Source organism: Lonchura striata, chromosome 25, assembly GCF_050655825.1.
Source record: "Lonchura striata isolate lonStrDom1 chromosome 25, ASM5065582v1, whole genome shotgun sequence".
Taxonomy (NCBI): Eukaryota; Metazoa; Chordata; class Aves; order Passeriformes; family Estrildidae; genus Lonchura; species Lonchura striata.
Genome location: NC_140727.1, coordinates 1,341,614 through 1,364,322, shown reverse-complemented (window position 1 = coordinate 1,364,322; position 22,709 = coordinate 1,341,614). Strand labels below are relative to the sequence as shown.

Sequence of the window (22,709 nt, the reverse complement as noted above, 5' to 3'; positions counted from 1 at the left end):
GGTGCAACTCCAGTGCTCCATAAAAATCCTCAGTGACGGCTCTGTCACATACAAAGCCACTGTCCCAGCTCAGGGGGGGCTGGGGGCAGTGACAGGGATGTTCGAGCCCTGTTGGTCACATTCAGGTGGAGCGCTGAGTATTTGAGTGCTCCCAGTGTCACTGGAACACGAAACCAGCCCAGGGGAGCTGCCAGGCATGGGGCAGAGTCGTCTTTTCACCCAGATGATGCCCATAGCCATCAATGCAGCAGCACCTGGTCCCCGTGCACTGGCCTCCACAACACAGGGCACTGCACAAGCCCAAAACGCCCAATTTCCTCCCCAAAGGCCTGGGGTGACCTGGGATGGGCTGGGGTGTGCTCCCATCACAGCTGTTTGTCATGGCCAGCTCTGCCCCGAGCCCCATCCCAGGCCAGGAGGGCAGGGAGAAGTTCCCCGATGCCAGTGACTCAGCTGAGGGGGTTGTTTTGCAACACGCTGGGCGTGGGAGGCTCCTGGTGTGTGGAAAGTAGGTGGCAAATTATCCAAATTATCCAAGGTGTGTGGTGAGCTCAGGGCCCGGGGAGGCTGGTAGGCACGGAGCAGCCCTGGGGGTGACGGACCTGCACCCCGAGCTGGGGTGAGGGATCCCACTCCAGGGCTTGCAGCGGGTGCTGGAGAACAGGATGGTGACTCTGGGATCAGCTTCCCCTGGGTCTGGTGCCCGTGGGCCTTCCTCACGCTGAGCTTGGACAAAGAAAGCAAAGGCACAAGGGCAAGCGAGAGGCAACGATGGTCTCGGCAGAGAGGCCGGATCTGACCAAGCATCACTGGTGGCATGGCCACCCCTCTGACTCAGTGACACAGTTTCCTGCTGGCTGCTTCCCCCGTCCCAGTATGTATTTCTAGTGGACTTTTCTGTGTGTTTGGCTTTTTGGGGCTGTTTGTTGTCAGTTAGTTATTTTATTATATTTATTGTTAGAAATAAGGCTATTTTTAGGACGCTGTTGGTTTAGATAGAGATGGGATTAGTCATCTCACCAAGAGCTGTTTGCAGTCTCTCCTCAAGGATTCTCTGGGGTTTGTTTTCCAATCAACTGAGCTCATGTATCCAAAGATATAAAAAATAAAAATAGTCAGAATAACATGCAACAGCCGTGCTCTGGTGCCGCTCTCTGAGTTACAGGATGAAAATGAGGGAAGGATCCATCCAACCCAGGATATTTATGAGACAAAGACGAGAACATTACTATGAACCTCAAAGTATTTTGGAAAGTCAGTTTGAGCTGCCTTTTTTTTTTTTTTTTTTTTTTTTTTTTTTTTTTTGTCTCTTGGGAACCAAATGCTGAGTAACTCCCTTCCCACACCAGGCTGCTGCTTTGTACAGCTGGTGCGCAGCCTCTTGACAGTGGAAACTGCTTTCCCTTGCCCTATGCCAGCAGGAAGGAGGCAGGACTCCTGGGTCCTCCAAGATATGCAGCCACCTACACCCTCAGGCTACTAAAAAAAAAAAAAGGCACCCAAAAACCTAAAGTGGGAAAGACATTTGTCCCTCTCTTGCACAGAGCTCAGGGAGGGGAGTGGGGTGAGGGCTGGGGGCAAAGCCAAGAGCCCGAGAGCAATCTCGTACTGCAGAGCAGCATCTCCAGCCTCCTTGCCACGACTTTTTGTCTCTCTGCCAGTGTTCCTCCTTCTGAACCGAGTGGGAGCAGAGCTCCATGCGAGTTTTGGGGAGACCAGTTTAGCTCCTAAAGACGGGTTGCATGCAGGGAGGAATCACAGTTCATGGCTTATCTCATCCCTCCCTGGCGTGGAAGTGCTGCTCCAGCTTGTCCCTGGCACTGCCGGTGCCCTTGGTATGCAGAGCTGAAAGCTCTGCAAGAGCCTTGAAAGCCCTGGAAGAGGGAGGGCATGGGGGTCCTGCCATGCCACATCGGCTGGACCTGGCCGGGGTGGGGGTGATGCCCTTGGCAGCGGCACCTCGGGACGGGGAGAGGAGCAGAGCCGCGCACGGAGAGGCGCTCACGGGGTCACTGCCAGCTCCCCGGCCGGGGGACAGCCCCGGTGACCCGCAGGGTCTGTGCCAGCCGCGTTCCTGGGCCACCCGTGACCCGCTGCCTCGCTGGGCACAGCGCGGCCGGCCGCGGGGACGGGAGCGGCACACGTGTGGTGACAATGCGGGGGGGCAGCGCCGCCTTCACGCGGCCCCTGGCCCCCGCCGCCCACCGGGATTCGGGCAGGGCAGGAGGATTATTTGCCCTGGCGGCTGGCCGAGGTCCCAGCACACGCCGGGGAGGGGGGCGATGTGGCACGGACGAGGCTGGCAGCGATGCTCCCGGGCGACCCTGCCGGGCTGCGTGCGGGGTCCCCCCTGCCCCGGCCGTGCACCCCCGGCGGCCCCCGCCCCTGCGAGCGCTGCCTTCCTCCCTGCCCCCCTTCCTCTCCAAGTCTAAATTCTCCCACAGCGTCCATTGACGTCCTGCCTGCGTCACCGTCTCCAGCACAACCAGACAGCACGTGGGAGAGGCAGGTTAAAGCGGCAGGGCCCTGGGAGGGCTCCAGCTGCGCCCCCCCGGCAGCGGGGCCGCTGCGGAGGGGCCGCCCCGAGCCCTCCGCCCGACGGGACCCGGCTCCCGGTGCCGCGGCCGGGACGTGCTTCCTGCCTCGCCGCACCGGGAATCAGCGCGGGCTGCGGGAAGATGAGGCTTTTTCTCGCCTGCCACAAGGCTTGCACGGGACCGTGAGCGTTTTGCTCCCAGGTCCATGCCTGCGTCCTCCAGTCCCATCCCAAATGGGGACCGGGAGCTCTGTTGGCCAGGGAAGAACTTTTGCATTCGCCCTGCAAGCTCCCCGAGCCCGCTCCCAAACCGGAGCCAGACTCGCATGTTTTTTCCCCCGGCTGCCGGGCCCCCAGCCAGTCCTTGTGCCTTCACATCTGGGCTTTGCCTCTGCCCGAATTACGGTGCAGCTCAGCTGGCTCCTGGGGGCTGGGAGCAGGGTTTGCACGCAGGGGAAGTGCCAGAGCTCTGCCAGGGCGTGGGATGCAGCGGGTTTTGCAAGGGCTCAGGTGCGGGGTGCAGTGACTTTTACAAGGGCTCGGGTACCTTCCCCGAAGCCCGCTCATGGTTTCTGCTCCGGGATATTGCCCGGCAGCCGCAGCACTGCAGGACATCCCCTCGGCCGTGAGTGTCGGAGTGGGTGGAGGACACCCCGGAGCACAGCCCTGCTTCCTCGCTGCGTCCACGCTGCAACACGGGGGGGGCTATTTTTGTCCCTTTCCTTCTATTTATTGTGCCAGAGCCGTGTGCAGTTGGGGAAGGCTGTGGTGTTTGCTTTGTGATCGCTTCCTTCCCGCCCATAACCTTTTGCCTTAAAACGGGATTCGCCCTGATCCTGGACCCAAGGCCGGGAAGCCTGGGCAGCATGCCATGGGCGCTGGCACCGCCAGGCTCTTGGGGGACAGAGATTCCTGGCTCTGACCCTGGGTTTGATGCAAAGCCGAGAGCAAACACGCTGCCCTTCAGCTGCCCGTGGAGCAGCCCTGAATCTCCTCCCCTGGAGCATCCCCAGCCCCCGCCCAGTGCCTCCAGCAGCGCCGGCACTGCCGCGCTCGCACCCGGGCTGCGGAATGCTCAGCTCAGATGGGTGAGTGGGACCCATCGTGGTGAGCCCTCAAGGAGCAGCCACCGCGAGAGAGGGGGGAAAATTCAAATAACTCATGTTGCAGAAAGCAGCCACCCTAAGTGGGGGTCACCCCTCGCAGGCAGCAGGCAGAGCATCCCCGGGGCCAGCAGCACACTCAGTGGGGACAGACCATCCTCATCCTCCCTGACACACCTGAGAGCACCGAGCCAAGGGGACAGTTATCACCCTGGGCTGGGCTACCACGGCTGCTAGGTTTGGAGAACACCTGATAAATTCAAGGGGGTGGGGGAGGACCCCGCTGCTGCTGCAAAGTGTCGGTGTTGCCTTGGCCTGGCCACTGGGCAGGACTGTTTGCCCACAAGCCCAGAACACTGCTGCCTTCACCTTGCTGCAGGGTGTGGGATCTGCTCACCAGGGCCGACACGCTGTGGGGTAACCACCAGGGCCAATGCTGTGGCAAATGTCCAAAAGAGAAGGACTTGGGGCTGCTGGTGAATAAGAAGCTCGATGTGACCTGGCAGTACAAACTGGCAGCCAATACAAGCAGTGCTGTCCCACATTTGCATGGGCAGCACCTTTAGGGGGGATTCTGCTCCTCTGCTGGGCTCTGGTGAGACCCCACTTGCAGTGCTGCCTCCAGTTCTGGGGCCTCCAGCACAGGAAGGACATGGAGCTGCTGGAGCGAGTCCAGGGGATGAGATATTAGAAGGAAATTCTTCTCTGTGGACGTTGATGAGGCCGTGGCATGGTTACCCAGAGAAGCTGTGGCTGCCCCATCCCTACAAGTGTTCAAGGTCAGCATGGACGGGGCTTGGAGCTACCTGGGATAGTGGAAGGTGTCCGTGCCCATGGCAGGGGGTGGAAAAAAGATGAGCTTTAAGGTGCCTTCCAACCCAAACAGGCCTGTGATTCTGTGATTCTGCAGGCAGCAAACCCAGCTGGGGTTTAGCTCGGCCCAAGCTGGTGGCAGCTTTGCTGGTCTGTGTTGGAGCTTTCCAGCTGGGACAGCAGCAGCTCCTGGGGCAGAAGAGGCACAGCAGAACCCCCATCTCTGCTGCTGGGGGTTTGTCAGCTAGGTAAGCCTCTGTTAGCACCCTGGAGGCTTAAACCCAGCGCTGTGTTTATCAGCTAATGGAGCCTGGGCACACTTTGGAGCACTCACAATTTTAAATTCACTTGATCTCTCCTTTTTCTCCCCAGCATAAAACTGCAGCCCCGTTCTGGTACAGGCAGGATAGAGCTGCAGAAGCTCCCCAAGCAAGTGGATCTCCTCCGTGTGTAGGAGTAGCTGCTGACTGGGAGCAGCCCAATTTCCAAGAACTCCCCAAAGTTACAAGCCTTCACGTCTTGCTGAATCAGTGCGAGATCCAGAGCAGCTCCACGCTCAGCAGCTCAGGGAAAGCAAAGATCCAGGTCTCTGCAGCTGTGAATCAGTGCTGAACGCGAGTTATCTCCATCCCCTCCTCCTCGAGATGCTCTCTGTGATTCCTGCACACCCTAAAGAAAGGCCCTGGCGCCTCCCCATCGCCCAGCCAGTTCAACCTGCACAAATGGAGCCCATCGCACACAAATCCTCTCCTGGCTGAGCTCCTTATCGTAGCCCGTGAGTCAAGGCAGCCTCACCACCGCGGCTCCGACCCATCCTTGGCACGAAGGGAGGTGCCCGGGGCTCCGCACAGGGAAGGGAGGCTGGAGCCCTCCTGGCACTGCCCTGGGGAGCCCTGGGGAGCCCTGGGGAGCCCTGGGGAGCCCTGGGGAGCCCTGGGGAGCTCAGGGGAGCCCTGGGGAGCCCTGGGGAGCCCTGGGGAGCCCTGGGGAGCTCAGGGGAGCCCTGGGGAGCTCAGGGGAGCCCTGGGGAGCCCTGGGGAGCCCTGGGGAGCTCAGGGGAGCCCTGGGGAGCCCTGGGGAGCTCAGGGGAGCCCTGGGGAGCCCAGGGGAGACCTGGGGAGACCTGGGGAGCTCAGGGGAGCCCTGGGGAGCCCTGGGGAGACCTGGGGAGCTCAGGGGAGCCCTGGGGAGCCCTGGGGAGCTCAGGGGAGCCCTGGGGAGCCCAGGGGAGCCCTGGGGAGACCTGGGGAGCTCAGGGGAGCCCTGGGGAGCCCTGGGGAGCCCTGGGGAGCCCAGGGGAGCCCAGGGGAGCCCTGCGGAGCCCTGGGGAGCCCAGGGGAGCCCTGCGGAGCCCTGGGGAGCTCAGGGGAGCCCTGGGGAGCCCTGGGGAGCCCTGCGGAGCCCTGCGGAGCCTGACCCTCGTCAGGCTGCGGCCAGCCTGGCCTCGCTGCCGCTCGCTTGATCCCCTCCCCGCCTAATCCGCGCTCCCCTCCCGGTATCCTCTGCTCCACTTTAATGCCGGAGTTGGCCGGCAGCCACTCGGCTCCGAGGACGAGGACGCCTTTTTTCCTGGTTATGCAACGCACGGCTGAGCTGTTTGCCTTTCTCCGCGAGGAGTTTGGGGAGGCTGGGCTGGCTACCCTGTCCGGGCAATGGGCAGGTCCTGGGATGCCCCAAATAGGGATCGCGAAGCTGCAGGCTTGTTCCTCACGCTCTCTCTGCCCCGGGGGCTGTTGCCGTTCCTAATGCATTCCCCTTCTCCTCTTCCCAGATATCCCCCGGGGTTCAGCCCCTTTCTACATAGCCTCTCCATGCTGCAAGGAGAGCTTTCTTCAAGCTCACAGTGTGCCCAGCACAGCATCCCAGTGAGCCCTGCCACCAAATCCCAGTGAGCCCTGCCACCAAATCCCAGTGAATCCTGCAGCAGCATCCCAGTGAATCCTGCCGCCAAATCCCAGTGAATCCTGAAGATGCATCCCAGTGAATCCTGCCACCAAATCCCAGTGAGCCCCGCCACCAAATCCCAGTGAACCCTGCCACCAAATCCCAGTGAATCCTGCAGCAGCATCCCAGTGAATCCTGCCACCAAATCCCAGTGAGCCCTGCCAGAGCATCCCAGTGAGCCCTGCCACCAAATCCCAGTGAACCCTGCCACCAAATCCCAGTGAATCCTGAAGCTGCATCCCAGTGAATCCTGCCGCCAAATCCCAGTGAATCCTGAAGATGCATCCCAGTGAATCCTGCCACCAAATCCCAGTGAGCCCCGCCACCAAATCCCAGTGAACCCTGCCACCAAATCCCAGTGAATCCTGAAGATGCATCCCAGTGAATCCTGCCACCAAATCCCAGTGAACCCTGCCACCAAATCCCAGTGAATCCTGCAGCTGCATCCTAAGTAACCCTGCCATGGCATCCTGGCTATCCCTGGCACACCATCCTGGCTAAGCCTGCCATCCCAGTTGCCCCTGCCAGCTCCCAGTTGGGATCATCACCCACCCTGAGTGTGGCAGTGCCATTTCACACTGTGGCAGTGCCATTTCACACTGTGGCAGTGCCATTTTGCCATTTCACACTGTGGCAGTGCTATTTCACACTGTGGCAGTGCCATTTTGCCATTTCACACTGTGGCAGTGCCATTTCACACTGTGGCAGTGCCATTTTGCCATTTCACACTGTGGCAGTGCCATTTCACACTGTGGCAGTGCCATTTCACACTGTGGCAGTGCCATTTCACACTGTGGTGCTGTGGTACTGCTGGCACCGAGTCTCACTTTGATTCTCCACGTGAGTCAGAGCACTGTGAGCTCCCTCCAAGCACCACAAGGCTCAGCCCCAAATTCCAGCCCACCCCAGGGCCACGTTCCCCCAGTCCAGGGCCTCCCCTCGCTGCCTTTGCCTCGAGCCAAGGCTCCAGCAGCCCCTCCAAGCCATGGCTTTATCTGCTCCAGCACAGCCCCACTTCAGTGCTGGGAGCTTTGCAGATAAGCAGGAGCTCAGGAGGTGCAGATTTAAGGCTCCAGCTGCCACTTCCTCGGCTGTCACTCACAGTGGCATTTGCGCCATGTGCTGGGCGGCCAGCTGTGCCACCAGCTTGTTTTGGGGTACCTCGGGTGCCTGCTGCCAGGGCCCAGGGTGGGCAAGATGCCCCAGCCATGGGTGCATGTCCCAGGCCGTCCTCACTGCAGCCACAGCTGAGGCTGCCGTGCCCTTCCAAAACTCACCATGGCATGAAAAGCTGCCAAAGAGCCTCTTCTGGGGAATGAAAGGTCCCCAAACCTGGCTGCTTTGGAAGAAGGCATCCCAGGCACCTGCCAGCACACCCTGACACCCAGCAGCCTCCCTGCCCTCGTCAGGAGCCCGCTGAGCGTGGGCTGGAAAGTTTGGGACACTGAGGACCCTTCCTGCCCTGCTCTCCCCATTCGATTATTCTGCCACATAGAATAGATATTGGTGCTATTTTTAGGCCTTGCTCATTGAATTATTGAGAAAGGTTTTGAAGGATCTGTTGAAGGCAAGGAAACAAGGCCCCGGAGCGCTCCCTGGATTTCCCTTCCTGAGGCAGGGGCAGAGGGCAGGGCTGGAGCTGCTGCCAGCTGCCCTTGGCACAGGAATCTGCTGCCAGCTCCAGCCTGGCCAGTGCTGGGTGCAGGGATGGAGGCAGGGATGGATGCAGGGATGGATGCAGGGATGGAGGCAGGGATGGATGCAGGGATGGATGCAGGGATGGAGGCAGGGATGGAGGCAGGGATGGATGCAGGGATGGAGGCAGGGATGGATGCAGGGATGCAGGCAGGGATGGCAGGGATGGATTCAGGGATGGATGCAGGGATGGAGGCAGGGATGGAGGCTGGGATGGATCAGGGATGGATGCAGGGATGGATGCAGGGATGGAAGCAGGGATGGAAGCAGGGATGGATGAAGGGATGGAGGCAGGGATGGAGGCAGGGAAGGAGGCAGGGATGGAAGCAGGGATGGATCAGGGAAGGAGGCAGGGATGGAAGCAGGGATGGAAGCAAGGATGGATGAAGGGATGGAGGCAGGGATGGAGGCAGGGAAGGAGGCAGGGATGGATCAGGGATGGAGGCAGGGATGGATGCAGGGATGGATCAGGGATGGAGGCAGGGATGGAGGCAGGGATGGATCAGGGATGGATCAGGGATGGAGGCAGGGAAGGAGGCAGGGATGGATCAGGGATGGAGGCAAGGATGGATGCAGGGAAGAAGGCAGGGATGGATCAGGGATGGAGGCAAGGATGGATGCAGGGAAGGAGGCAGGGATGGAGGCAGGGATGGATCAGGGATGGAGGCAGGGATGGATGCAGGGATGGCAGGGATGGAGGCAGGGATGGAAGCAGGGATGGATCAGGGATGGAGGCAGGGATGGAAGCAGGGATGGATCAGGGATGGAGGCAGGGATGGATCAGGGATGGATGAAGGGATGGATGAAGGGATGGAGGCTGGGATGGAGGCAGGGATGGAAGCAGGGATGGAGGCTGGGATGGAGGCTGGGATGGAGGCTGGGATGGAGGCAGGGATGGCAGGGATGGAGGCAGAGATGGATCAGGGATGGAAGCAGGGATGGAAGCAGGGATGGATTCAGGGATGGAGGCAGGGCTGGAGGCAGGGATGGATTCCAGGATGGATGCAGGGCTTTGGAACTGCTGGGTCACTGTGAGGAGAGTGGCTCTGGAGCTGAAACGAGGGACAAGCCCCATTCCCAAACCAACACTTGTCTGGCTCAAGGGCTGGGAAATGCTGGGTTCCAGCTAACAGAAACCAGTGCAATCCCAGCAACAGCTTCCATTAGGAACGAATGTGGCCCAGAACTCACCATTTTTATTTTTAACTGAACGGACACTTTTCTTGCTGAAAAATGACCTTATTCTCAGCTTGCCAAGCAGAATTGCAATGGCAGGATTTTTTTTAAAAACCGGTTCCTTTCGTGTTTCCACTTACAAAAAGCCAGAGAATGGCCTTTATTTGAGATTAAAGGGGTTTGGTCAACTTGAAATCCGCTGAGATTTCAGCAAAATGGTATATAATGAAGCAGGAGCCAAATCCTCAACTGGTGTCCTTTGCCCTGGCTTCAGCAGCTTCAGCTTTCCAATACCTCTTTGTACCTGTCAGCAACCTGGCCCAGGACTTCAAGGGAAACATTGATTTACCTCAGCTGCCAGGCTTAGCCAGCTGGGATTAACTTCCTCCAGCTGAGGATATCCAGGGTATCTGTGATCTGGCCAGGTTTCCTAAGGAATATATGTGTGTACAGTCATGTATTTGATCTGTTCATCCTCCCCCCCTCAATCCTATTAGGTACAAAGGTAAAGGTATTCATTTTAATAGTGCAGGTACGGAGGAGCTACGTGTTGCACGAAAATAATTATCCTCCAGGACAGAGCCTGTGCTGACCCTGGGCAAGGACAACGGGATAACTCTGACTCCATCCCTAACATCGGCCCCACCACAGCAGGAGTGGCCCAACAGAAGCATCAAACCCCCCAAAGCCACCTCTGCCACAGCCCCCACCTGCATCTGTCCCCTGGGGCGGTCCCCGAGTGATGCCACACTGCCAGGATGCTCCAAGGACTGCCCTGAAGGAATTCCTGCACCCAAAGGTGCTGGGACAAAGACAGGTCTGGGGCGAGGACCTCATGGCAGAGCCAGGCTGCTCTGGCAGCACAGGCAAGGGGGGCAAGTTGTCAGCCCCCTGCTCCTTAACACCCTGACAAGCTTATAACTATTTCATTTGTTACGCTGCGAACCTTTTTAAATTAATGAGCAGAAGGTTGTCACGGTTGCTGTGGCGACGACACGTTGCCGGGGCAACGGCAGCGCTGCGGAGCCTGCGGAGTGGAAGCCGGGGTCAGGCTGCCGATGGAGGCAGGATGCGTGGGGCTGCGGGAAGAGGCAGCCAGCCCCAGCCCCCGCAGCCCCAGCGCTGCCTCCAGCCCTCGGTGTGGCACGGCCGAGACGGGCTGTGCTCTGGGCCAGCTCCGGGACAGCTCCGAGAACCCGCCCCGGGAGCTCATCACCTCCCCTCTGCAACTTTCCCATCCCTCTGCTCCCTCAGCCCACCACAGCGTCCACCCAAAGCAAGGGAGGCTCAGGCAGAACAGAGCAAAACTGTGGGGCGAAAACTGCACCTCCTGCAGCAGCTCTGCCAAAGGGACACGAGGACATGTCCCAAAGGGACACGAGGACACCAAGGGTGCTTTTCAGGTGCTTTGAAATCAATGCCTTGCTCCTTCCAGCAAGGCAGGGGCTGGGGCCAGGGATGGAGGCAACTGCTGCCACTGCTGCAGCCCTACCCCATCTCCACCCTGGCAGCTCCTGGGCTCTGTGTAATCCAGAACTCTTCAAGAGCATTTATTCCTCCCAAATCAGCAACAAGTTAGAAAACGGAGGGAAGGGAGCAGGCAACAAACAGATCTGCAGGGAAACTCCCCAAAATTCACGCAGGAAAGTGACTTTGCAAGATCTCTGGGCACAGGGGCCTTGAGCTCCTCTTCCTAAGTCCAAGCAGAAGGATGAATAGAACAAGGGGGAGCATTTTTAAACTAAAAGGGGTTGGTTCAGGTTCGATATAAGGAAGAAATGTTTGACAATGAGCATGGTGAAGCCCTGGCAGAGGTGGCCAGAGCAGCTGCAGCTGCCCCATCCCTGGAAGTGTCCAAGGCCAGGTTGGACAGGGCTTGGAGCAGCCTGGGACAGTGGAATGAGATGAGCTTTAAGGGCCTTCCAAGTCAAGCTGTTCCATGATTCCATGAGTTCAAGGCCTCCAGTCCCTCTCACTCCCCCAGGAACGCTCAGGAGCCCCATACACCCAGTTCTGCAGACTTGCTCTGTGCATGGGGCATCCACATCTGTGGAAGAGGTTTTACAGCAACTCCTGTGAGCAGAGAGAAGTTTGAGAAGAAAATCCATGTTTACCCCTGAAAGAATTTTCTACCAAGGTTGTTGACATAGAAACCAAGAAAGAAAGAAGAATAAATAAAAGAAACCTGCAACTCCCTATTCCAATGAGCACTTTGTTTGTATCTCCTGGCCAATGAGTGAAGTGTAAATTTATGAGTTTTGTAAGAATGTAGAAAAAGCATTCTAGAATAAAACCAGCTTGAAGCCTTCTGAAAATGGAGTGTGCTGCTTTGTATTGTCTCTGTCCCAGCTAGGACACGCATCCAGGGAGCTCCCGGGGTGGGGTCCCTGCAGGGAGGGCGGGGGTCAGGGGCCAGCCTGGGCAGGCTCAGCCCCGCTGGGTGTGGAAGGAGGCTCTGCACCCCCTGGAATGAGGCAGAGCAATGGGCTGAAGCCTGCAGGGCTGGGACAAAGGGAGTGGGGAGCAGGATGGGGACTGTCACCTCCCCAGCAGCACGGGTGTGGTGCCCGCCCTCTGCTCAGGACATCAACACCTGAGGGTGTGAGCAGGAGAAAAATGGGGTGGGGAAGGCAGATTTCGGGGCTGGGGATTTCCCTGCCTCCTGAGAGGGAGGTCTGGGCTCATCCCAGAGCCACCTGCACAGAGGAGAGCAGCTCTGCCCCTCACTGACACGCCCAAGCTCCCCGCAGCATCCCTCACTCAGAGGGGCTCCGCTGGCCCTCTCAAGGTACCCCTGGCCCAGACACCCTCTGATGGGAGAGGGGGGCTGGTATGGACACAAACACAGCCCCCCTTTCCAGCCCTGACAGAGTCACAACATAACACAAAATACAGATTTTGACTGCTACTTATTTAACACAGAACTCCTACCGTAGTGAGGTTCAATATGCTATATAGTATGTTTTAATGTACTACATATATTTTTGTGCACACAAGATTTATATGCATATGTAGATAGATAGAGAGATACACACACACATATCAAAAACGTCCCCAAAACCAGCCCAAACCCTTCTCCTTATCCAGATTTTGAAGGCAGCTTGGTGCTGGCTGCTGGCAAGGGGAGTGACTTGTGGGGTGAGCACTGGCACTTCACCCTGTGGGTCTGGTGCTGCTGAGGGTGCTGCGTTCCCCAGGCTGATTTTTTGTGCTGAGCTTTCATCAGCACACGTGAACAGCGCTGTACCACAGCTCTTCCAGCTCTGCTGCCTGTCAGGGAAATGTCTAAATATTTCTATTTTCCCCAAATACATTTTTTCATCAGAATTGGAAAGGGGAAAAGGAAAATGTAAAAGCCATGAAAACACTGAAATCCACAATAGGGCTTGAACAAAAGCAGCGTCTGAGCCTGGGGGGGACACACCCAAGGCCCCAGGATGGGTCCCGGGGGCTCTGCTGGGCTCTGGTGCTGTAAATCCCCGTGCCCAGCCTGGGTGGGAGGTGAAGCATGTGCAGCCCCGGGGGGACACTGGCTGGGCTGTCTCCTGAGGATATCCACAGCAGCCGAGGAGCAGGGACCCAAGTGGAGCCTGGCTCTGCTGGTGTCCCAGATAACGCTGTCAGGCCACAGAAACCAGGCTCGTCCCAGCGAGCTCAGCAGAGGCCAAGGGGTGAAGGAGATATGTCAGAGCCACCCTCCTGCTGGGAAAAGCAGGGCTGTGATGCCCAGGGGGGACGAGTGTCCATGGGACCTTCCCCGGATGGCCCCGGCGCTGTTCTCTGTCACTCACCAGCAGCTGTGGTGAAAAGCACTGAACTAAAAATGAAAATAAATAATTAAATATATATATATAAAATGTAAAAATCCTCCGTGACCTTCACAGGTGCTTGTTTTAACCTGGGTTTGCTCCCCAGGAGCTGAGCATCGCCCTCGGTTGCTGCTGCTGAGGTCCCTCACTCCCTCTGCCACATTTCCCGGGGGGCTGCTGAGCCCCTGCCCAGCCTGGCAAGACACTGCTTCCCTTTCCAAGAGGGTCATTTCCAGAGGCCAAGCTGGGACCTGGCAGCCAAACCACAGCTTCCCCTTCCCACAGCACCGGAGTCAGCCTCATGTGCCTCAGTGGTGCTGCTCCCTCCCTCCCTCCTTTTCTGTGAGCAGGGATGGACGAGAGGAAAAGGGCCGAGAAGGAAAAAGGAGCCTGACCTCGCTGAACCCTGCGACTTCTCTGGCCAGCCCCAGAGAGGAAAGGACCAGCAAAATCTGCTCCAGCGGCCGTCAAGGCTAATTAAAGAGCAAAGGCAGCGTTCCCAGAGGATCCAGCACTGTCCAGCTGCAGCTGCTGCTGCTGTGGCACAATCTTGGTTGTCACCTCTCTCACGGTGGCTCAGCACCCCAAAATCTGGGGCTCAGCTCCCTGCCGTGGTGCCCCCAGGCTGCCCCCTCCCCTGGCTCAGTCAGGGGCTGCTGGATGCCCAGGGCACATCCCGGGGCTGCCAGCCCCACGCTTGTCCCGGGTCACGCTGCCACCCTGCAGCTCCCTCTGTCCTGCAGGCAAAGCCACTCGTGCAGAAAGACTCTGCTGGCTCTCAGCTGTGCTGGGCACGAGGGACTAATCCTGTTTTACAGATCAGGGATGGATCCTGCCACGTGCTGGGCTGGAAACGGTCCCCAACTCCCTTCCCTGCTCTAACCACGGCCATTCCAGCTGCCAGCACCCCTGTTTCAAGGTTTGTTAGCTCTGACCCCCAGATTTTGGTCTTCCTGCTCCTCGGGGGCAGGGCTCAGTTTCTCCTTGCCACCTCACTCCTTCTTCCCCAGCACCAGGGATCTGCTGCACACCCACCTCTGCTCCTTAATCCTCCTCATCCCCATTTCTGCCTCTGCCTCAGAAAGCCCTTATCGAGCTCCCTTATCCAAGTCAGGGGCAGAGAAAACTCACCATCTCCCACCCCAATCTCTCCCACAGTCTATTTTCTTCCTGCCCAGAGCTGATTTCCCTCACCTAATTGCCCAAAAAGCTCTTTTCCCTTCCTCTAATCAGTCTGGAGCAGACTTTCTCTAGATAATTGTGCTGAGACCTGATCACCCTTCTCATCTCCATCTCTCCAATACTCCCATTTCTTCACTAAACTCATCTGCTGGAGTTGCATTCCTTGGTCTAATTATTTCTAGGCTCCGTTGAGTTACTTAATTGCTCATTCGTCTGGCACCCGTATCTGGAAACTCCCAGAGCATCTGAGACAGGGTGCAGGGCTGAGTTATCCTGGTATCACTGCCTTCCCACTGGATAAAATTGCTCCAGGTGTGTGACAGTGTGGGCCCAGAGCGAAAGCTGCTCAAAAACAAAAAGTTTTTTTGGAATTCACTTGCTCAGGTTGCCCAGAGGAGCTGTGGCTGCCCCATCCCTGGATCAAGGCCAGGTTGGTTGGGCCTTGGAGCAGCCTGGGATAGTGGAAAGTGTCCCTGTCCCTGGCAGGGCCATTGGGGCAGATGAACCCTAAGGTCTCTTCCAAGCCAAACCACTCCATGATTCTGAGATGCTGTGAAATGCAGAACCTTCTGCTCGCTGGTGATGCTCCACTGCAGCCCACAAGAAGCTGTGTGAGGCTCACACCAGCCACAGCAAACTCCTCTTGAGGTCAGTGTGAATTCATCGTGCTAAGGCCAAACTGAACTAGCCCAGCAATCTCACCCCAGTGCCAAACTGAACTAGCCCAGCAATCTCACCCCAGTGCCAAACTGAGCTAGCCCAGCAATCTCATCCCAGTGCCAAACTGAGCTAGCCCAGCAATCTCACCCCAGTGCCAAACTGAACTAGCCCACCAATCTCATCCCAGTGCCAAACTGAGCTAGCCCAACAATCTCACCCCAGTGCCCCAGGTTCCCATAGCCCTCGGAGCTCCAGCTAGGACCATTTTCCCTCTTTCCACCCCTTTCCTGCAGCTCCAGCAGCACCACACTCAGAGCTGTTGGGGTTGTTTGGACTGGCCCCACTTCCCCATTCCCATTATCACCCCAGCTGCCTCCTTTTTCCCAGGCTAATTGATCCACTGTTTTGTTTTCTTATCAAATTGCTCTCAGCCTCTGATGCTCCTTTAATCAATGCCGGGCCCTATCAGTTCCAGGCACTGCTGGGAGACCTCCTCTTGCAGCCACCTCTGTGTCTAATCGCCTGGGGACTTCACCTAATTGGTGTAAAACCTGATTTCTTTCTCTAATCGCTCCCAGGCCCTGATTCACTTATCTAATTGCTCCAAAGCCCAGCCTTGCACACCTCTCGCATCCTTCTCCTTCACAGGTTTTTCCCTCCCCCGCAGGTGGCCCGGCTCTCCTGACTCCCTAATCCCCGGGCTGCTTGATCTCTCTAATCCAGCGAGACAGGGTGTGCTGCCTGCTCCCCTGACCCAGTGCCACCACGGTGCCCCCCGAGCCTTTCCCCATCTCCCACCCGCCCGCAGCGCACAGACCCCCGTGCTGGGCTCCTTTGCCTGCTCCACGCTCCCCTGGGCAGGGCGATGCGTGTCCCCAGCGCCCGGGGCGGGGTGGCACCCTGGTGACAAAGGCCCCCAAGGGTCACCCCCCTGCCAGAGGAATCTCCCCTCTCCGCCGGGACGGGGTGCGCCGGCTGGACCAGTTCCCCCTCTGCTGCACCCATGGGCTGGGCGCGGGAGGGACAGCGGGGGACAAGGGCAGTGTCAGCCCTGGTGGCGGGGGGCTCGGGGGGGATCGGGGGCTCGGGAGGCTCGGGGGGATCGGGGGATCGGGGATCGGGGGGCTCAGGGGATCGGGGAGCTCGGGGGATCGGGGGGCTCAGGGGCTTGGGAGGCTCGGGGGGATCGGGGGGGCTCAGGGGGATCGGGGGGCTCAGGGGGATCGGGGGACTCAGGGGATCAGGGGGATCGGGGGGCTCGGGGGGGATCGGGGGGCTCGGGGGGATCGGGGGATCGGGGATCGGGGTGCTCGGGGGATCGGGGAGCTAGGGGGATCGGGGGGCTCAGGGGCTTGGGAGGCTCAGGGGGATCGGGGGGCTCGGGGGATCGGGGTGCTCGGGGGGGATCGGGGGGCTCGGGGGATCGGAGGGCTCGGGGGATCGGAGGGCTCGGGGGATCGGGGTGCTCGGGGGGGATCGGGGGGCTCCGGGGGCTCGGGGGGCTCCGGGGGCTCAGGGGGCTCGGGTGCTGCTCCCCTGCGGGGACAGAGCTGCTCCCCAGCCCTCTCTCCTCCCCGCTGAGTCACGTCCGCTGATTCAAGCCCAGGAGCGGGACAGGGGAAAACATTCGCCAGCCTGGAAGGATCCCAGGGCTGAGGGCAGCGTGGCAGGAGCAGAGGGGAGATTTCCCTGGTTTTCCCTGAGTTTCGTGGAGCGTCAGCCCCATCCCCGGGTGCTCACAGACGCCGCTCGCCAAGCCCCGGGATTTTGGGAGCGCCCAAAACCTGCTCGCTGCTGCAGCAGAGAAGGGCAGACCCCAGACCCTCCCTGACACTGCTCTGGCCCTCCTCGGCCGGCGGTTTCAGCCCCAGAGCTCATTCTTTCCTCCGGAGCATCCGGCCTGAGCCAGAGCTTCCCTTTCCCGTGGCTCAGCCCACGCTGGCTCAGCAGCACAAGGTCGCTCCTGCCTTGGCAGCAGCTGCACGGGGTGACTCACGCCGGCTCCAGCTCCTGCTCAGCCCCGTGTGGAGAGGTTTTTGGGGGGGAAACGCTGCCCTCCCCTCACCCCCCATCCTGGGATGGGGATTCAAGTCCCAGCTCCAAGCTCTCGTTTCTTCAGTTTTCCTTTGCTCCCAACACTGGGGCTGAGGCTGCACCCAGAGATGCTGCAAGCAGAGAAATGGGAATTGGGTCTGGCCTGATGGCTACAGCAGGGATGAGACAGCTGGGGCCTGATCCTCACTCTTTCCTTTTCAGAGAGGGAACGGGGCAGCAAATGTCTGCACTTTGGGATTTTCCAGCCCCCCGTCAGTGTTAAAGTTGTGTTCCCCCCACCCCAGACAGCTCCAGGTGCCACCAAAGGCTCCCTGCTCCGAGGGGGGGAGGATGAGTGGGAGGCAGGCAGACACCCAGCCCCTTCCTGGGTCCCCGGGCTCCACCAGGGCCGGGAGCACGTTCCCAGAACCCAGCAGTGGGAATTTGGTTTATTTGCAATGCAACAATGACCCCAGGACCTGGAGGAGAATGAGTCAGCTTCCAGTTCAGGGCAGGACTCCTCATCAGGCCTACGAGTTAAAAAATCACCATTTGGAGGTGCAGCAATGAAACAATTAAATTAAACTGGCACTTCAGACCAGTGACAGGCTGAGACCTTTCCACGCTGTTTGTGCCAGGCAGGACGGGAAGCAGCAGAACCCCCAGACCATTGGAATCTCCCCCCAGACCCCGAGGTCTGCAGGCTCTGGGTGGCAGTGCCCACGTCCCCGAGGAGCCCCATCCTCCCTGCAGCCCCCGAAGAGTTAACTGGCATCTCTGGAGCTGCACGGATCGTTCCTGGCTCCCAGGGGCACAGCCTTCACCCAGCCCTGACTGCTGCGCCCGGGGGATGCCACGGGGCACGCGGGCTCCAGCTCTGACAGCTCGCACAGCTGTGGGCTGAGAGGGGCTCGGGGAGCTCCTCCTTCCTCCCCGAGCTGTCCCCCCTGTGCCCCGCTGTCCCCAGGGCCACGCTGCCCCTTGGCACCCTGCCTCCCTTCGGCACGGGGAGCAGCCCTTCTGCACGCACCGGCAGGGAGTGTGTGAGCCCAGCCCCAGAGGGGTGGCTCCTGCCCCCCTGGCACCCCCACAGCCCCCTGGCATCCCCACACCCCTCCTGACACCCCCAGAGCCCCCCTGGCACCCCCACAGCCCCCCTGGTACCCCCAGAGCCCCCCTGGCATCCCCACAGCCCCTCTGACACTCCCACATCCCCCCTGGCACCTCCACACCCCTCCTGACACCCCCAGAGACTCCTGGTACCCCCAGAGCCCCCCTGGCACCCCCACACCCCTCTTGGCACCCCCACAGCCCCCCTGGTACCCCCACAGCCCCTCTGCCCCTCCAGGACTCCAGAGTTTCGCTCATTCTCCTCCAGGTCCTGGGGTCATTGTTGCATTGCAAATAAACCAAATTCCCACTGCTGGGTTCTGGGAACGTGCTCCCGGCCCTGGTGGAGCCCGGGGACCCAGGAAGGGGCTGGGTGTCTGCCTGCCTCCCACTCATCCTCCCCACTTGGAGCAGGGAGCCTTTGGTGGCACCTGGAGCTGTCTGGGGTGGGGGGAACACAACTTCAACACTGACGGGGGGGCTGGAAAATCCCAAAGTGCAGACATTTGCTGTCCCGTTCCCTCCGAAAAGGAAAGAGCCGTGGGTGCTCCTGGGCTCCTGGGGGCAGCAGGGCTGGCTGCTGTCCCCCGGACCCTTCAGCCAGCCTCACTTCACTCCTCTCCAGGCCAGGCTCCTCTCAGAGAGCCTGTGGGTGCGAACCAAGCACCCAGCCCTGGCTCCAGGGAGAGCAGCAGCTGAGCTGGGCCATGCCGTGACCCCAGCAAGGCCCTGGGCAGCAGCTTGTCCCCCCGGCTGCTCACCACGCCGTGCTGGTACCCGCCGTGCTGCAGCCTGGCACGGCTTCCCAGGGTTGCCAGAGCAACCCCAGAAACACAACAAACAGCAACAACACGCAGCAGACAGTGGGCAAACATTCCCCTCTTATTTTCTCCCCCGTTCACTTTGTGCTTTTTCCCCCTCTCCCACAGGGAAGCTGCTGCCATCGCAAGGGAGCAGCAATACCATCCCTCGGTGCAGGCTGTGCCACCCCTGGCATTGCTGCTGCTCCGGGGGGAGCCTGGCACGGCTGAGCTGAGCCCCGACCCTGCCACGGGCACTTTGAGTGGCTCCCCTGCCTCCCGGTGCTGCGGGGCGAGCGGGGCTGTGCTGTTGGACAGGCAGGGGAATCCTCCCCCTGGGCAGGGCAGCGCGTCCAGAGCCCTGGGATGGAGCTGGAGGCACAGCCCAGCCTCCATCCAGCGTGTCTGAGGATGCCAGGACTCCAGAGCCCTGGGATGGAGCTGGAGGCACGGCCCAGGCTCCATCCAGCGTGTCTAGGGGTGCCAGGACTCCAGAGCCCTGGGATGGAGCTGGAGGCACGGCCCAGCCTCCACCCAGCGTCTTTGGGGGTGCCAGGACTCCAGAGCCCTGGGATGGAGCTGGAGGCACGGCCCAGGCTCCATCCAGCGTGTCTGGGGGTGCCCAGGACTCCAGAGCCCTGGGATGGAGCTGGAGGCACAGCCCAGGTTCCATCCACGTGTCTGAGGATGCTGGGACTCCAGAGCCCTGGGATGGAGCTGGAGGCACGGCCCAGGTTCCATCCAGCGTGTCTAGGGGTGCCAGGACTCCAGAGCCCTGGGATGGAGCTGGAGGCACGGCCCAGGCTCCATCCAGCGTGTCTGGGGGTGCCCAGGACTCCAGAGCCCTGGGATGGAGCTCCCAGCATCCAGACCCAGCACCCAGCACCAGCACCCAGCACCCAGCATCTAACATCCAGCACCCAGCACCCAGCACCCAGTGCCCAACACCCAGCACCCAGCACCAGCACCCAGCACCCAGCACCAGCACCCAGCACCCAGCATCTAACATCCAGCACCCAGCACCCAGCATCCAGCACCAGCACCCAGCACCCAGCACCCAGCACCCAGCACCCAGCTCCTCCACCAGGCCAGGCAGCTGCTGGGATCAGGGACGGCAGCAGCACCTTCCTGAGCCCAGTTTAACCATTTCTGTTCCTTTTGGGCGCAGGGATTCCCGCGAGCTCCCCGCTGTGAACCTCCCAAGGCTCCTTCACTCTCCCTCACTCTCCCTCACTCTCCCTCACCCTCCCTCACTCTCCCTCACCTCTCCCTCACCTCTCCCTCACTCTCCCTCACTCTCCCTCACTCTCCCTCACCCTCCCTCACTCTCCCTCACTCTCCCTCACTCTCCCTCACTCTCCCTCACCTCTCCCTCACCCTCCCTCACTCTCCCTCACTCTCCCTCACCTCTCCCTCACCTCTCCCTCACCTCTCCCTCACTCTCCTTCACTCTCCCTCACTCTCCCTCACTCTCCCTCACCTCTCCCTCATTCTCCCTCACCCTCCCTCACTCTCCCTCACCTCTCCCTCACTCTCCCTCACTCTCCCTCACTCTCCTTCACTCTCCCTCACTCTCCCTCACTCTCCCTCACTCTCCTTCACTCTCCCTCACTCTCCCTCACCTCTCCCTCACTCTCCTTCACTCTCCCTCACTCTCCCTCACTCTCCCTCATCTCTCCCTCACTCTCCTTCACTCTCCCTCACTCTCCCTCACCTCTCCCTCACTCTCCTTCACTCTCCCTCACCCTCCCTCACTCTCCCTCACTCTCCCTCACCTCTCCCTCCCACCGCCCGGGAGGTCCCAGCGCCCCTTTCCCACCCCACACCATGGCAGCAGCCCCAGTGGGGCACCTTTCTCCACGGCTTACGCTCTCCTCCTCGTGCTGAGTGCCACAGGCTGCAGGACTTAGGCCAAACTTAAGCCTGGTGAGATGTGAAAAGCTGAATGCCCATCCTGTACCCTGGTGCAGATCTCCTCTCATGCATGTATGTATACACATCGGTTTTTCAACCTTCCCTCGTTCCATTTTATTTTTGCTTTATTTTTTTTTCCAAAGTACACCCATCTGGCAGCTCCTTTGTGCTCCTGGAGGCAATTATGGGAGTAAGGAAGCAGGAGTGAGGGTCCCTTGTGTGGCTGAGGGACCCTATGGCACCTGGGGATGTGGCACCTCCAGCGCAGCCCCTGGCACAGCCGCTGCCCTGGGAATGCTGTGGCCCAGCTGGGCGTGGAGGGGGAGGTCAGTGAGGGGGCTCAATGCAGGCAGTGATCCCCTTTGCCATGCGGGCAATGCTGGCGGGCCAGGAAAGGTGTCTGGCTGCTGGACGGGCGTGCTGGAGCTGCTCAAGGTGAAATAATACCTCCCTCTACCTAAAGAGTGCCAGGACGTGGGGGAATGGCTTCCCCCTGCCAGAGGGCAGGGTTGGGTGGGATACTGGGAGGAAATTCCTCCCTGCCAGGGTGGTGAGGCCTGGCACAGGATGCCCAGAGAAGCTGTGGCACCCTTGGAAATGCCCAAGACCAGGTTGGATGGGGCTTGGAGCAGCCTGGGATAGTGGAAGGGGACCCTGCCCATGGCAGGGGTGGAACTGGTGATCTTTCAGGTCCCTTCCAACGAACCACTGTAGGATTCTCTGGTGTGAAACACAAGGCTCAGAGGGAGCCCAATCTTCTCCTTTTCTCCCCCTTCCCAAATAACACTTCTAAGGGCGGCGTTAGCTCGGGGTTTTCCGGGTTTTGCCCGGGGTCCCTTTCTCTGTGCCAGCCCGGGCCAGCAGCACAGAGCCCCGGGAGCTGCAGGAACAGCCACGGGGCTGGGGAGGCTGCGCTGGAGCCGCCGGGCTCCGCAAGCCCCGGCCCGGCTCCGTGCGCCCCGGGAGCGCCGCTGCGTGCCCGGGGCACGGAGGAGCCCGGGCTGGGCACGGAGGAGCCCGGGCTGGGCACGGAGGAGCCCGAGCCTTATCCCAGCTTGCAATGACATCTAGTGGAGCTGCGCCGGGAGGAGCTCAGCCAGCCGGGCCTCCTCCAGCGCTCCCGGGGCTTCATCTTCCCCTCCCACCTCCTCTCCCGAGCCGGAGGGCAGGAGGCAAGAGGTGGCACCCCGGCTCTGAGTCATGGCTGGCCACAGCACAGCTTCCAAAAAATAAATCACCTTTTCCACAGCAACATGAGTCCCCTCTGTGCTGCAGCATTGCTTAGTGAACAGTTGGGACTGTTATTATTAGGTGGAGTTCTTTACCTCAGGCTTCCCCTCCATCCCCAAAGCACCCCAAAAAAAAAGTGTTTTCAGCGTGCCAAATGCTGCTGGTGCAAAGCCAATGGCTGCTTGGCTGCTGGCAGCAACAAACCACACTGAGCCACAGCCAGAGACATGCTGGATCCTCCTCTAAAGGCAAGGAAGGAAAAAAATAAACAAATATGGCAACCAGAAGATGAAAACCCATGTGGTAATGGGTAATGTGCAGCAGCAACTTCCCAGGATCCTGTCCCTGCAGATGGTGCAGCACCCAACAGGTTAATGGCAGCCTGGTCCTATTTTAAACACAGAAAAGTGCTGCAGCTTGATCCCACTTCATTCCTGTAGAGATATAATCATAGTCTTTAGGAGATGTAATCATAGTATTTATTTAAGAATTAAGTGTGTCTGCAAGTGGCCTAAGTTCCCTGTGCAAGAGCCGAGTTGTGCCTCAGCACCTGACTGCCCTGGTGCTCCCTGGGGCCCTGGCCAGAGCTGAGGGGACACCTTGTCTGGGAACGGGGGCTGCAGGGATGTCACCAGCCCCAAACACCCTGCCAAACAAAGGGAGAGGCAGGCGAGGAGCACAGGGAAATGATCATCCAGAGAAA

At 59.7% G+C, this 22,709-nt stretch overlaps 1 protein-coding gene across 2 annotated transcripts; it reads left to right on the top strand.

Annotated features, from left to right (window-relative positions):
• Positions 1 to 1,849: 1,849 nt before the first annotated feature.
• LOC146765361 (uncharacterized) lies at positions 1,850 to 13,191 on the top strand. Of its 2 annotated transcripts, XM_085561009.1 has the most exons (3): positions 1,850 to 4,700; positions 4,825 to 5,227; positions 6,224 to 13,191. In XM_085561009.1, exon 1 carries the CDS (start codon positions 2,309 to 2,311, stop codon positions 3,317 to 3,319), a length of 1,011 nt encoding a protein of 336 aa, XP_085417135.1. In that variant the 5' UTR covers positions 1,850 to 2,308; the 3' UTR covers positions 3,320 to 4,700; positions 4,825 to 5,227; positions 6,224 to 13,191. The 2 variants fall into 2 exon arrangements, with proteins under 2 accessions (XP_085417135.1, XP_085417134.1); XM_085561008.1 differs by having other exon boundaries at positions 1,850 to 5,227.
• Positions 13,192 to 22,709: the final 9,518 nt, after the last annotated feature.

Excerpts from the sequence above, each read along its gene's own strand:
- LOC146765361 (XM_085561009.1), top strand. The coding sequence starts at position 2,309 with ATGCTCCCGGGCGACCCTGCCGGGCTGCGTGCGGGGTCCCCCCTGCCC.